Source organism: Notamacropus eugenii, chromosome 2, assembly GCF_028372415.1.
Source record: "Notamacropus eugenii isolate mMacEug1 chromosome 2, mMacEug1.pri_v2, whole genome shotgun sequence".
In the NCBI taxonomy this organism is placed as follows: Eukaryota; Metazoa; Chordata; class Mammalia; order Diprotodontia; family Macropodidae; genus Notamacropus; species Notamacropus eugenii.
The window spans coordinates 92,276,119-92,290,796 of NC_092873.1; the positions used below are offsets into that span (position 1 = coordinate 92,276,119).

At 46.8% G+C, this 14,678-nt stretch overlaps 2 protein-coding genes across 3 annotated transcripts in view; both read left to right on the top strand.

Moving 5' to 3' along the window:
* ZNF76 (zinc finger protein 76) overlaps positions 1 to 8,429 on the top strand; it is a 36,204-nt gene extending 27,775 nt beyond the window's left edge. The window contains exons 8-15 of one of the 2 annotated variants that reach the window (XM_072641844.1): positions 1,824 to 1,899; positions 2,733 to 2,858; positions 3,128 to 3,307; positions 4,217 to 4,450; positions 4,546 to 4,706; positions 5,799 to 5,960; positions 6,435 to 6,548; positions 7,550 to 8,429. In XM_072641844.1, coding sequence (XP_072497945.1) covers positions 1,824 to 1,899; positions 2,733 to 2,858; positions 3,128 to 3,307; positions 4,217 to 4,450; positions 4,546 to 4,706; positions 5,799 to 5,960; positions 6,435 to 6,548; positions 7,550 to 7,654 — 1,158 coding nt within the window. In that variant the 3' untranslated portion in view covers positions 7,655 to 8,429. The remainder of the gene's footprint in view (positions 1 to 1,823; positions 1,900 to 2,732; positions 2,859 to 3,127; positions 3,308 to 4,216; positions 4,451 to 4,545; positions 4,707 to 5,798; positions 5,961 to 6,434; positions 6,549 to 7,549) is intronic. The other variant, XM_072641845.1, reaches the window with a different exon arrangement.
* A 1,239-nt stretch (positions 8,430 to 9,668) lies between these two features.
* The window catches only part of DEF6 (DEF6 guanine nucleotide exchange factor), a 42,750-nt gene continuing 37,740 nt past the window's right edge, over positions 9,669 to 14,678 (top strand). The window contains exon 1 of the mRNA XM_072641843.1: positions 9,669 to 9,931. Coding sequence (XP_072497944.1) covers positions 9,743 to 9,931 — 189 coding nt within the window. The 5' untranslated portion in view covers positions 9,669 to 9,742. The remainder of the gene's footprint in view (positions 9,932 to 14,678) is intronic.

The window sequence follows — 14,678 nt, forward strand, 5'->3', positions numbered from 1 at the left end:
GGTGAAGTGCACTTCTATTCCTCTGTATTTCAATATGAATCGTTATCACTTTGAATATTTTATTCACAGAACTTTCAAGGCTTTATTTACTCTTAATTATTTAGAGGTAGTTAGGTAGCACAGTGGATAGAATATGGAACCTGGAGTCAGGAAGACTTGAGGTCAAATTTGTTCTCAGAAATTTATGTTATCTTTGGCAGGTATTTTATCTTTTATTTTTACCCATTTAATAGTATTTTCTTTTTTTTCTAATTACATATAAAGATAGTTTTCAACATTTACTTTTATAAGATTTTGAATTCCAATTTTTTTCCCACACCTCTCTCCCCACTCTCCTTCTCAAAATTGCAAGCAATCTGATGTAGGTTATGCAGGTACAGTCATATTAAACATATTTCTATATTGTCAAAAAAAAATGACCCTTCTATAGCACCTTCAAGTTTTCCAAGTGCTTTACATATTGAGTTTCACATCCTTTGAGTCTCACAACAAACCTGTGAGGTGAACACTAGAGTGATTATTCTCATTTTATAGATAAGGAAACTGGCTCACAGAGGTTGTGATTTGTCTAAGGCCACACAGCTAGTAAGTGTCAGAGGCCACATTTGAACTCGGGTCTTTCTGGCTCCCAGTCCCACACACCATCATCTGCTCTGTCACCACCTCCCTGGCTTGCGTGGTTGTGACACGCATTCCTTTCCATTCTCTGGTTTGGTGTGTGTCTATCAGACTTCTCATTGACAGTGCCCTCCTGTCCCTCCCAGGACATCTCTAGAAGTCACTTTGTCTTTTGGGCTGGAAGAGGGATGAGACAACAATCATAGCTCAGTCTTCCATGGTGCTTTGCTTACAGAGGATTTGGCATACTTTATCTTATTCCAGGGGCACAATTACTGTGAAGCCATTGCCCAGTTTTTCAGTTGAAGAAACGAAAGCTAAGAGAGGCTCTTGGTTTCAGTCAGTTAGTAGAGCTGGAGTTTTAATGCAGGTCTTCTGACTCCAATTCTAGGGATCCTTCCAGGGTACCACATGGTACCACACAGCCGTTCCAAATATCCCACATCTGAAACAGTATATTCAGTTCAATTCAGTCCACATTTATTAAGCACCTATTGTGTGCCAGGCTTGGTGCTTAGCCAAATTTCTTATTTCTTACAAATAAGAAAGAAAAGAAAAAAAGACAGTCCCTGTCCTCAAAGAGCATACAGCCTGATGGGGGAAGACAGCAAACCAAAGGAAGCTAGGAAGGGGAGGGGGCAGGGTGTTCAGGACTGGGAGTTGGGAAACACCTAGTTCTATGGAGTTGAAGCCAGGCAGAACTCCATTTGCAGAATAGAGTGATCTGAAAGACCAGATTCTGCTCTCTCTAAGGGAAGGCACTGGGAGGAGTTTGGAACTCCACCCTCAGTCCTCCAGTCACCGGGGAGAAGAGGCTCACTCCAAAGCTGGAGTGAGCACCTGGGTGATGAGATTAGAAGTGATGAGTTTATCCTGGGAGGGGCATCTTTTTTGAGGGACTTGAAATCTGTGAAAACTGGCTACAGATGCAAAGTGGAGATATGAATTTTCATGTCCTTTTGAAGACTACTTGGAGATAAACTTGGAGTTCTTATCTGATTCCTCGCTCAGGTGGAGCAGTCTCACTGTTGATGTCAGTCTGAAAACCTTTTACTCTAAGGGTGACTGGCAGGAGAGGGGAGGAGGACAGGTGGAAATAAAAAATATAGAGAAAAAAGTTTGAAAAGCAGGCATAGAACCTGGGCCCTAAGGAAGAGCAGTCACTGGTTACATTTCTGGATCCCACTTCTGTCCTGCCCTCACAGGTCCATGAACGAGCCCACACAGGTGATCGGCCATACAGGTGTGACTTTGCCAGCTGTGGAAAGGCCTTTGCCACAGGTAAAACCATCAGGGACAGAGTGGGCGGCCTACAAATGGGGAAGAGCTGAACATCCAAGATACTTCTTGTTCAGTCATTTCTGACTCTCCGTGACCCCATTGGGGTTCTCTTGGCAAAGATACTGGAGTGGTCTGTCATTTCCTCCTCCAACTCATTTTACAGATAAAGAAAGTGAGGCAAACAGGGTTGAGTGAATTTCCCAGGGTCACACAGCTAGGAATTATCTGAGGCTGACTTTGAACTTGGGTCTTCCTGACTGCAGGCCCGGCACTCTATCCACTCGACCACCTGGCTGCCCTAATCCAAGATCAGGATCTATCCAGAAATAAGCTTTCACGTGGTGGGGTTTTGTTTTTTGTTTTGTTTTGTTTTGTTTTGATTAGAGAATTCCTCTTCCCAGGAAAAAGGGGTAGCATAGTCTATTGGCAAGAACACTATATTAAGAATCAAGACAACTGGGTTCTTGTCTTGCATGTGCCACTTTCTAGCTCTGTTATTTTAGAGAAGTCACTTCCTATCTCTAAGCCTCAGTTTCCTTTTCTGTGGGCTGAGATTAGGATCTCTCCCAACTCTGTAATTCTATCAATGGCTCAGATTGGCCTGAGAGAAAAATGCAGGACTATCACCTGTAGTCCCTTTGTGACTGATTTAGAACAAATTGGAGAAGGACACCAGCCTCTCAAGCTGGAACTAGGAGCACCTAAAGATATTGGGCCTTTGGAGTAGATAATTATGTCCATGTTGAGAAGGAAAGGAAGTGGTAGAGGAAATCTCTATGAGAGGTTAGGACTCTAGGAAGTCCCAGTTGATACCCACTTCTCCCCTCCCACAGGGTATGGTCTGAAGAGCCATGTACGCACCCATACTGGTGAGAAGCCATACAAGTGCCCAGAGGAACTGTGCAACAAGGCCTTCAAGACCTCAGGAGACCTGCAGAAGCATGTCCGCACTCACACTGGTGGGCCTTCTGCCTTCTGCTGTCATATCAGTCCCCTTTGCTCTCTGACATAGCAACCTCTAATTTCCCCCTTCATGTTTCCCCATTCCTTCCAAGCATGATTACATTCTCAAAGAAAGCTACCCCCATCCCAGCTCTTACCATCTCCTTAGACATAGAGCACTCTCATGCTGGGAGCCCTGGGCACAAAATGTTTCCATCACAGTCCCCTCTGCCTACCTCTACACAGGTTCTCCTATGCTGCCCTGATCTGTCCTGGTCTCCTACAGGTGAACGCCCATTCCGGTGCCCCTTTGAGGGCTGTGGCCGATCTTTCACTACATCTAACATCCGAAAGGTACATGTCCGCACTCACACCGGGGAGAGGCCCTACACCTGCCCGGAGCCCCACTGTGGCCGTGGCTTCACCAGTGCCACCAACTACAAGAACCACGTGCGCATTCACACAGGTGGGACAGCTGACACCCAAGAACCCTCCCTAGCTCCATCCCAGGACCCTTCCTAACCCTGTCCCCACTTTCAGGGACGCCAGCTGCTCCTGACTTAGGCAGTTTTCTCATTTCACAAACTAACAACGTTTCCCTGTTGAGTTCTCCCTGATGGGCAGGAAGGTTAGGGTTCTGACTGAATCAGCACCTTGAGTTTGGCTTTTTTTTTGTTTTGTTTTGTTTTGGTTTTTTGTTAATGGGCTTCCCATTCTGACTGGGTTGGCAGACCCTGGCCCCACAAAGGTAGCTCTCAGTTCCCTGGTCCTCTACCATCTATACCAAGTTCTTCCCTCTCTAGCTGTTAGCCCCAGAAGAAAAACTAAGATGGGAATAGGTGGGGGAAAGGTAGATTATAATGTTCCCCTTGTCCTCCCCCCATCCACCTGTCATGGAACTCTTATACATACTACCCCCCTCACATTATTTTCCCCATCTCCTGGTTTCAGGACCCACACCCTTAGCCTTGCATATCACTTCCCTAGAACTTTGTATACCCTCCCCTTCATTGGCTTCATGTTGTCCCTTCAGTGCACATCTCTCTCACCCCCATGTCAAGTGCACAAGTAAGCTTTTATCCCATGTTCCACTTGATGGCTACATCTCTCCCTCTGTCCCACCTACTGTTCCCTTACAAACTCTAGCACCCTGGACCAGGCCGTGTGTCCCCATTCACAGCCCTATCCCTCCACCTTTTGTCCTCCTAGCTTCCCTCTCACAGTCCCATCTCCTTGTTCGGTCCCCCTAGTTCTCTTCTCACCACCTCTGTCCCCCCAGTTCCTCGCTCACCAGCCCCATCCTCCCCTCTCTGTCCCCCTAGTTCCCCCCTTGCCAGCCCTAGTCCCCACCCCCCTCACAGCCCAGTGTCCCCAGGGGAGAAGCCGTACGTCTGCACCGTGCCGGGCTGCGGTAAGCGCTTCACCGAATACTCAAGCCTGTACAAACACCATGTGGTGCACACACACTGCAAGCCCTACACCTGCAGTAGCTGTGGCAAGACCTACCGGCAGACCTCCACCCTGGCCATGCACAAGCGCAGCGCCCATGGAGAGCTGGAGGCCACCGAGGAGAGCGAACAGGCTCTTTATGAGCAGCAGCAGCTGGAAGGTGAGGGGTGGGGCCAGGATGCTCAGGGGAATTGGAAATATCAAGCTTTGGGGTGCTGACTAGGAACTAACCTGTACCTCTCCTCCCTCCCCCAGCTGCTTCTGCAGCCGAGGAGAGCCCCCCGCCCAAAAGGTCTCACATCACTTTCCTATCAGAGGTGAAAGAGGAAGGGGACATCCCAGCACAGGTGACTATGGTGACCGAGGAAGATGGGGCTCCCCAGGTGGCCCTGATCACCCAGGATGGTACCCAACAGGTATGGGCCCTAGAGCTCAGGGTGGAAGGAGGAGATCTCTTATTGTGGACAGAATCAGATGGTTATCTTAGAAGGAGAGGTTGTCATCAACAGGACATATGTTTGTGTTTCTGTAATGGCCCCCAAACTCCCAGATTTTCCACCTTTACACACTTGTAGGAGGCAGCAGAAGTTAGGGCCACCCAGTCCCCAAAGAGTAACTTGGTCAGGTCTAAGACTTAGACAGATACCTCAGGCCTTGTGATTTCTGGGCAGGAAGCCCCAATAGCACTGATTCCATTTCTCTGGGGGAAAAAGGGGGCCACATAACTGTCTGAACAAGACAGAGGGACATAGAAAGCTCAGAGGAGGCAGTGGCAGCAGGATGCTCTAGGGCTAGGCCTTTGTAACATACTAAGTTCTAATCCTTAGTTGCCTAGGTTGATAACCTATGCCAAGTCACTTCACTTCTCTGCCTCAGTTTTCTCATCTGTCAAAAGGAGATGATCATATCTTCCTTTATTACTTCATGCAGTTATTATAAAGATTCAGTTATATACCTTACATGTGTCATTGTGCAAATGCAAGTTGTTAAAATTGGTGATATTTACAGGATCATAAGAGTTAGAGGTGGATGCAGGATCATAGACCTTGGTCATTAGAGATGATCTGATCCATGCTCCTCATTTTATACATGAGGAAACTGAGCCTCAAAGAGGGACAGTGACTTGCCCAAAATTATACATAGAGTGAATAGCAGAGCTTGTACTGCAACCCATGTGTTCTGATGCCCAAGTTTAGTATTTGTTCTATCAAACTCTCTAGTTCTGCCATAGTCCTCCATCCCAAAGCAGCCTGATTTGGTCATTAATGACTGGTGTCTAATCTCCTGGATGCTGCTTGTTCATTTGTGTATCTCCCTCGGTATTTAGCACAATGCATTGTACATTGTCAAGAAGTATGTTAATAAACGTTTGTTAAATTGTGAACAGAACAGGTTATGAATTTATAATGCCTACAGGAAAGATCTGATAAACAGCTAACAAAGGGCATCCAGGGATTTGACCCATGGCCAGAATAATTGTCTCTTACCTTCAGACCTCTTCCCTACAGGTCAGTCTGTCGCCTGAAGACTTGCAGGCCCTAGGAAGTGCCATTAGCATGGTCACTCAGCATGGTGGCACGACCCTCACCATCCCTAGTCCTGAAGACCTTGCCACCTCCAGCACACACACTGTCACCATGGTCAGCGCCGACGGCACCGAGACACAGCCAGTATGACCAAGGGTTTTTGTTCTCTCTCTGTCCTTGTCAGCGGAGGCATTCAGCCATAGCTGGAGTTACTCCACACCTCTTAATGCTCTAAGGATGTTCTTTCCCCTTCAAGAGAGACTCCTTAAGTCGATATCAATGTCATCTTAAAGACTGACAGATCTGGAGTCAGGAGACTCGTAGTTCCAGTCACCTGCCTTTCCTCTGTGGGCTTCGTTTTTGTACTCTATAAAATGCGGCTGTGGGAGGTGGGACTCAGTGAGCTCCAAGGTTCTTTAATGTTCTAAAATTCTGTGCTTTGGAACTCATGGGCCAGGTTAGATTGGGTAAAGGCCAGTCTCATTCAGCTCTGAACCGCTTCTGAATCCTGATAGTCTTCTCCATTTTTTTCCTTGGTCTCTATGAGATCCTTATTCCAGGATGCCTAGAAATGTCCTGGGAGAACAACAACAAAAAACAAACTTTTCTGTGTTTCAGGTTACCATCATAACCTCCGGGGCCATGGTGACTGAAGATTCAGCGGTAGCATCCCTTCATCACCAGCAGGTGGCACTGTTGGCCACGGCCAATGGGACTCACATTGCAGTGCAGGTATGTAGGCTGTAGGGAAGCCGGAGGAGGAGCAGGATATTACGGTAATCCAGAGAGAAAACAAATGTGAAATGGAATTTTAGAAAAAACCTATTTCAAGGGAACTACTTCTGTGACTTCTCTCAGACCAAAGTCTCTGCTGCTGGGCTCATGGACAGAGTACCAAAGGTGATCTACCCATTCCCCCTCTCTGTGGTACTGCTCATCATCACTCTTTGTATTTCTGATAAGCTTGACCTCCCAGAGAACACTGGTACGACCTGTTTACAGAGAACTTTACTTACCTTATTTTATTTGCTCATCCAGAAAGCTCTGTGAGATGATGAATGCACATTTTATTATTCCCATTTTACAAATGTGGTGACTGAGGCTCAGAACAGAGACATTTTTTGAACCTAAGGTTTGGTATCAGAAGTACCAGGACCACAGCCCAGGCTTTCTAACTCCAAAGTCAGTATGCCATCCATTGTGCCACAGCTGCTGCTGCTTCTCAGTCTGGCAGGGTAAGGTGCTGTTGTGTAAGAAGTACACTGGGCAACACCAGGAGACCTCAGTCTGCCAGTAATTCACTGAATTACAGATTCATGACATCTCAGGGTGGGAAGAGACTTCAAAGGCCAACTGGTCTAACTGACGCTGGACAGAGTAGGTAGCTGTGTCACCTTGTCAATGTCTACTCTCTGAGTTTTGTTTGTAATCTCATCAAGGAGGAGAAAGGGAGAGATTAGATCATCTCTAAGATCCTGTTTAGCTCTAGAGGTCCATGCTGCTATGATTTTGACTTCTTTTCCCCTAGGAAATGACCCAAGCCCATTAACCCTCCACATCTCCTTGACAGCGTTTATTCTCTTATGTATCAACCAATCAACAAGCATTAGTTGAGTTTATTGAGTACTTGAGGTACAACTAGAATCATGGTAGATTTTGGAGGATACAAAAAAACCTGCTTCTTGCCTACAAAGTGTCACATTCTCTTTCTCTTCTTCTCACCCCATTTGTAGCTGGAGGAGCAGCAGACTTTGGAAGAAGCCATTAGCATGGCTACTGCAGCCATGCAGCAGGGTGCTGTGACCCTAGAGACATCTATATCAGAGAGTGGCTGTTGAGACCCGAGAGCAAGCTGGGTCCCACACAGTGGCAAAGAAGATGCCTTGTGGTACAGGCGTCACTCTCTACAAGCGTCCAGGCTGTGGATGAACCACGGAAGGTGGCCACGTAGAGGTCGCTGAGCCAGAGAAAGCAGCGTTGAGAGCAGCATAGTTGGGGGAAAGGGAATGGTTTTGCCATCAGTAAGGGTGGCAGCCAAAATGGGGGAGTTCTAGATATCCTCAGAAGGTGAGAAGGACCCATTGGGTCACTAGACTGCCCTGGGGCTCCCACTGAAGCCTGCTGGGTGCTCTTCTTCCTCTTGAGAACACCCTATTGCCCCTTACCCCTTTACTTAGGACAGTGAGTAGAGGTCAAGGATGCCGTGGGGGCTGGCCTTTTGCCCTCAGGTAGTTGCTACCCACTATGTGGGAGGCCCCAGCAGAGGCAGGGGAGGGGGGAGCACCTGGCTCCACCAGAGGATATTCTGGAGCCCCTCAAGCCACATACAGCAATAACTATGGCAGAGGGTGGCCAAGATGTCCAGGCAAATGGCAAGAATTTTCTGAGGGGGCTATGGCAGACAGGAGGAAAGAAGCAGTCTCCTTCAGCCTTCTCTCAGCCATTCATACTGTGGCTGGAGCAGAGTGGTCCCTGCACTTAGATTGCTGGGTTTGGGATTTGTGTGTGTGTGGTTTTTGTTTGTTTTTTAATTCCATTTTTATAATTTTTTTTTCTGCTAAGGGTGATGGTGGCGAGTGGGTGGATGCTTATTTAATAAAAGTCCCAAATTTCTGTATGAGTCGGTCATTGCCCCTTTGTAATAGAAACCAGCAGCAAGACACTGATCTCAGTAGCTCTGAGCCCCCACTTGGAGCCAAGGGAGCCCTGTGTTTCTCTAGCTGTGACTAGGATGAAGTGCCAGAGGTAGGATGATGGTAAGGAGATAAGATTTGGCTTTTTGTGGTGTGGGGTTATATAGATCACATCATACTGTCCAGGCAGATCCATTTAAGTCCCATCTTCTCAATCCCTCCGCCCTTCTCAAGAATGCCAGGTTTCTTTGCTACCTACAGCTTCCAGACTCCAGGAGAATTTCAGCCCCATGTTCATTTCTCAGCAGAGAGCTTTCACTGTGAGACTTCCCTGTTGTGCAGCGTGGCCTGGACCTAGTTGGCAATGCCCTGTGACCACAGATAAGCCTTTTATATGGTGTCATGGAGGTAGCGTTGAACTGGCTATCCAACAAGATCACCCAGGTCTGGGTGACTCTGGACAAATTATTTAATGCTTCCTGAAGCTGAGCTTCTTCATTCATCTATAAAATGGTGACAACCATACTTAGAGTCCATTCCTCCTTGGGTTTGTATGTGTGGCTAGAAATTACCCCAGAAAAATACTATAGGGATGAATGACCCTCTTCCTCCACAACAAATGATAATTAAACAAATTGAGCTTTGCTCTTGGGGAGCCCTACCCTTTCTCCATCTTGTTGGAAGCATCTGGAGATCAATGCCCCTGATTCCCCTCTAGAGTCTCACTCCCCTAAAGCTGGATTAGATGTCTCTCTCATATGGATTAGGGAGGACCTTCTGAGTTAAGATCTAATGAGGTTTGGGAGGGACCATGCCATAAATTCCCTGGAGAAATGCTGTAGGGAGTTGGGTTGGGGGGGAGGCTGGGAAAAGGGAAAGGGTTTCAATAATTTCATATGAAGAAAAGGGAGGAGCAAAGCATTGCCTGTTTTACTAATTTCCCCATTTGCTTCTACCCCACCCCTACTTGAGAGGAGGTGAGAGCTGTAGAGTGGTGGCACTAACTTCAGAGGCTTACCAATGTAACTACTGAGGATAAGCATCTTCCACCCCTTCCTCCACCCCATCACCAAAAAGTCTCCATGAACCAGAGTGGTTCACTTAGTAGAGTGATCTTAGGAACCACCCCCACCAGCTCTGTAGGCCAAAGGAGACCCTGGTGAGATCTGTGCTTTCAGGAGATCGGCAAGTAAATAAGGCCGGTTCCTATCTTGGATACCCACCCCCCTCTCCCCTTCTGAGGAGGAACCTAGAGTACTTCAGAGCAGGCAGGTGGAGCTAGTGCTCTGTAGTATGGCCCCTCTGCGGTCTCCAAAGCCGTTTGCATTTCCTGAAACCGGATCTCCTGGGTGTCAGAGCAACCTCCGGGTCCCAGGCTTCTCGGCCATGGCCCTCCGTAAGGAGCTGCTCAAATCTATCTGGTACGCTTTCACAGCCCTGGATGTGGAGAAGAGCGGCAAGGTCTCCAAGTCCCAGCTCAAGGTGAGGCAGAGGCCCCCTTGAGGGGCCCAGGGTGGGAGGAAGGGACGAGAAGCCAGGGGAGAGGAGCCTTTCACTGCCCCTACCTCTAGCAGGGCTTGCTCCTGTACTGCCCCAGGAGAGCACCATCCTGGCAGTACGGGTACCCAGAGCCCTTCCAAAGGAGCTTGGGAGCCACGACTGGAGGGACCAATATCATATCCTGGTGGGAGGCTTCTGTTCAGTGTGGGACAGCTCCAACAAACCCCCTACTACGGGCCAGGAACTAGTAGAGACATGAAGGGAGATTGTGGGACTTCATAAGAGGGTAGTGAGATCCAAACTCAGACTCAGCACACGTTCCGCCCCCCCCCCCCCCCCCACCCCGAACCCTCCTTTCGGTCATACCGGGACGCGTAGCCAGCATCTTCCTGCCCCATTTCCTCTGGCAGCTTTGAAAGGAGACTGTTAGAAAGCTCTCAGTCACTTCCTCTCAGGGCCTAGGGGCTGCATCTCCCCTGCCCCCAATCCGTGTAGATTCAGGGTAGGTCTACTACCCCCAAGGACACAGAAGAGAAGCTCCCCCAAACACCCCTCCTCCCTCCACTGGAGTATTGCCTGGCCCTCCCTGTCAGAATTCAGTTTGAAGAACTACTGCTTGAGGCCATGGTGGTAGTAGTTAGCAAGGGGTATATGCCAGTGTCTTCTTGAAAGGCAACTGCCCAGCAGAAATCTGCCACCTATGTGACTGTGGACTGCAGATTCTCCTTCCCTCTGTCCATTCCTGGAACAGGTCTGGCAAAGAGGCAAAAAGGGATGCAACTGCCCTACTAATGGGACTGTGATGGACCCAACCTGCTAACCCTTGAAAGGCTTCACGAACTTGACATCCAGGAGGGAGGCTTTTCAAATATCAGCCACTGTGCTAGGCAAAGCCCAAAATTCAATAATCCCCATGATGATGTAATATATGATAGAACAATCCCCCCAAATGAAATAATTCCTAGCCTCAAGGAATTTACAAAGTCCATTTAAGAGGTGAGAGGCACTGGGAGCTGGAGAAATCAGGGAGAGAGCCTCATGGAAGAAACAGCTCTCAAGATGAAGAAAGCTCCACGAATTTTAGGAGGCAAAGATGAGGAAGGAGTGTATTCCTTGTGCAGAGGGATGGAGATGGAGTGACATTTATTAGAATCTGCAAGAAAGCTCATTTAGTTGAACCATATAGTGCTTTGACATGTAATAAGCCTGGAAAAAATAGGGGCCAAATTGTGAAGGGTTTAAATGCCAAACAAAGAAATCTGTATTTGACCCTGGGGACAGGAGTTCTCTGAGGTTGTGGCTAAAGGGATAAAAGGTAAAAAAATTCATCATAGGATCATGGACCTAGAAGTGGCTCAGAGGTCCCCTAGTCCAACCCCATCATTTTACAGGTGAGAAAAAATGAAGCCCCGGAGAGGAATTGAGCTGTAGAATAATTGGATGAAATGAGTGTTTATGTCCCACCCAACTTCTTGCCTCCCTGAATCCCAGGGCCAATTTATGAGGAAGAGTTGGAGCCCTTGGGACTCTCACTGCTCCACTGATCCCTCAAAGGGGTTCCTGGGGACTAATTCCTGGCAGTCTGATCAGTCACTGCAAGTCTGAGCAAGTCAGCGGGCCTCCTAACCTGGTTCTCTCTTCTCCCCATCCACCCAGTGGCACAGAGCTCTAAGATTTCCTCAGGTGGCTGGGCTAGAACCACCCCCACCTCCCTGATCCAGGGAGGCAGGGAGAACCACAGCATAACTGCTTTTGTCTTGATTATCTCACAGCCCCATTCAAGCCTGCACCCACAACCCCAGTTGACTCTATCCTTAAAATCTGCCTTTAGGATTTTCAGGTGCCTCTGGCTGGCAGGACCCTTTACAGATCACCCTCAGTTAGTCCAGTAAACATTGATTAAGTACCTACTATATGCCAGACCTGGGCTAAGCACTGAGGATACAAGGAAAGGGAGGACAATCCCCACCCTCAAGTAGCTCACAATTGAACACATAATAAAAAACTGTACCCTGTATGGGCAGCATAGTGGCACAGTGGATAGAATGCCCAGCCTGGAGTCAGGAAGACCTGAGTTAGAATCCAGCCTCTGAGACTTATTAGCTATGTGACTCTGGGCAAGTCACTTAACTCAGTTTGTCTCAGTTCCCTTATCTGTAAAATGAGCTGGAGAAGGAAATGGCAAACCACTCTAGTATCTTTGCTAAGAAAACCCCAAAAAGAGCCACAAAGAGTTGGAAATAACTGAAAATGACTAAATGAACAAAAACAAACCACCCAGAATGGGGGAGTATCGAAGTCCTGGGACCTTACTTTTAGTGGAGGATTTGGGAGGAGGTCTCCTATATCTACTCTCTATCCTTCTATCACTGCCCCATAACTAGGGCAGTTTTTCCTCTTAGCCAGAACCACTGAAATTTAAGGCTAACAGACTTTCAAGGAAGGAGATTCCATAGCCTCCTGAGTAATGTCTTGGAATATCAACAGATTTCAGAAATATTTTTTCCCCTTTATTCCTGATTACCTTTTGCTACAGAAATGTGTAGTTTTGACTCCATTGCCTGAATACTAACCCCCTCTAGATTTTTAAGTCTGTTAATTCAGTGTCCCCCAACTCCACCCTTAACCCAACACTTCCATCTTGCCCCAACTCCTTTTAGCTTCTAGGTGCCATTGATTTGTCCTCCATCACCAGGGAATCCTGGAGTTTTCTCCATGTTCCCTGTGCCCCCTGTGTGCAGGGGCTTCAACCCAGCCTATGGGCCTTCCATTCTAGCTACATGGTCAACCAGAGAGGCCAACCCAGTCCAGACCTATGTCTGGTTCCCTCAAGTATTTAGGGATAGTACATTCCCCAGGGAAGGGTTTGGTTATTTGGTTTACATTCTTCTATCACCATGGGGGTCTAATAGCTGCCCATGACTCTTTACAGCTACATCTTAACTTGAATGGGAATCAAGCTGAGCATCAATTGTCACCCTGAGCAAGTTGCTCCATTTTCCTGTGTATCAGTTAACTCACCTGTAAAATGAGGTAGTTGGATTAGAGGTTCCTTGAGGTCTCTTCCGACTCTATGATATTACAATATTTTGATCACACACAGGACATTGGTAGAGTTTACTACAAAATGATGGGGTTAAGCTAAATGATCTCTAGCCTACACTCTTACAGGTATTCTCTAACTTTAAATTAAATCTCTGGGATTCACTATCTCAATAACAAAAATCCCAGGGGAAAGTGGTCAATGGCCAACATCAGAGGATGTGAAAGGGAGGAAGAGGACCAAGAAAAGCCCAAGGAAGTCCCTTCAGTGGAGACAAGGGAACTGAAATGAGAGGAAGTAATGGTCAGGCCAGAGAGGCCAGAAGGGGCAAAAAGCAATGGAGAAGTGGTCAGAAGACAGAGGAAGGAGTTAAGGAAGGAGATAAATAGAGATAAATAGTGCCAACACCAGATGGCCAAAATGGAGAATGGAGTCCTCTCTTCCTTTTGTCTTCTCCACCTTTCCCTCTCCTTGCTCCCTAATGTTGATGCTTCTGGGGAGTATGAACCTTCCATTGTCCTCAGCCTGGGGCTGACCTTACCTCAAGAGCTTTTGACCAGTCCTAAAGAAACACAGGGAGAGATCATTAGAAGAAAGAAGGAAAACATATTTTTTAGGAAAAGCTGAATGAGCAGGGATTATTCAACCTAGGAGAAAGAGAGTTGAGAAGGAACCAAATAATTCTTTTGCTCTTTCAAAGGTTACTTACAGAGGGTGGAAAATGTCTTTTTGTCCATTTGTAGTGAGACCAGAACAAGAAGAAAGGATCTTGCATTGTAGCAGCGTGAGTCAAGGCTCAATATTTATGGCTTCCCCAAAACTGAGGGCTATAAAGGGTTTTTTTTGTTGTTTTTATTTGATCTGTTTCTAAAAGTAAACTATTTTTTTTGTTATATGGAGAAGACTAGCTGAACATAGCTTAGATGATTCTAATTATGTTGGAAACATCCAAAACGTCATAGTCTTGGGCAAGTTAGACATAGACCTTCTTAATTCCGTCAAGCCAGATCAGTGCCTTGACACTAATGGGATGCTGATGTCATACCTTTATATTCTGCTTCATCTCATGTTTGTTAGCCTTGGCATCCACAATGAATACCAGGGTTCCGTTGTCCTTGGTCTTGTTCATAGCATATTAGTGGTCAAAGAAAATGTGATGGTGGTATAGTCAATTAATCAATAAACATTTTTCAAGTGCTAAAAACTGGGTTGTTCTTGCGAGGAGCACTTTTCTAAGGGTTCATGGGCTATCTGCAAGGTCAAAGTGTCTTGGGTCACCAGAAGGTAAGGGATGTTTGAGTTTTATTCTTATGTACAGCCTTCAACACTGGCTTCTTGGCCTTCAAGGCTTTCTGTTTTGAGAAAACAAATACTTCCTTCTCCTCCTTCAATGCCATCATGGGGGGAAAGAAAGGGTAAGAGCCTTAAAGGTTTTTTTAGTTTTCATTTTATTTTTTGCAGTTGACAAAAATTATTTTCTCTCCTTCACACCTGGTTGAAAAAAAGAATAATTAAAAAAAAATTTGTATCAACTAAGCATAGTCAAATCAAATGACTCTGAACAGAGAGAGTTTGGCCTCCTACAGAAAAAGCATTTCTCTCAGAGGGTGAGATTGAGAATCTGGCAGTCATTGAGGTTTCTTTGCTTCTTGGTTGGTGCCCTTTCCCTAGGTATGGGTCTGATGA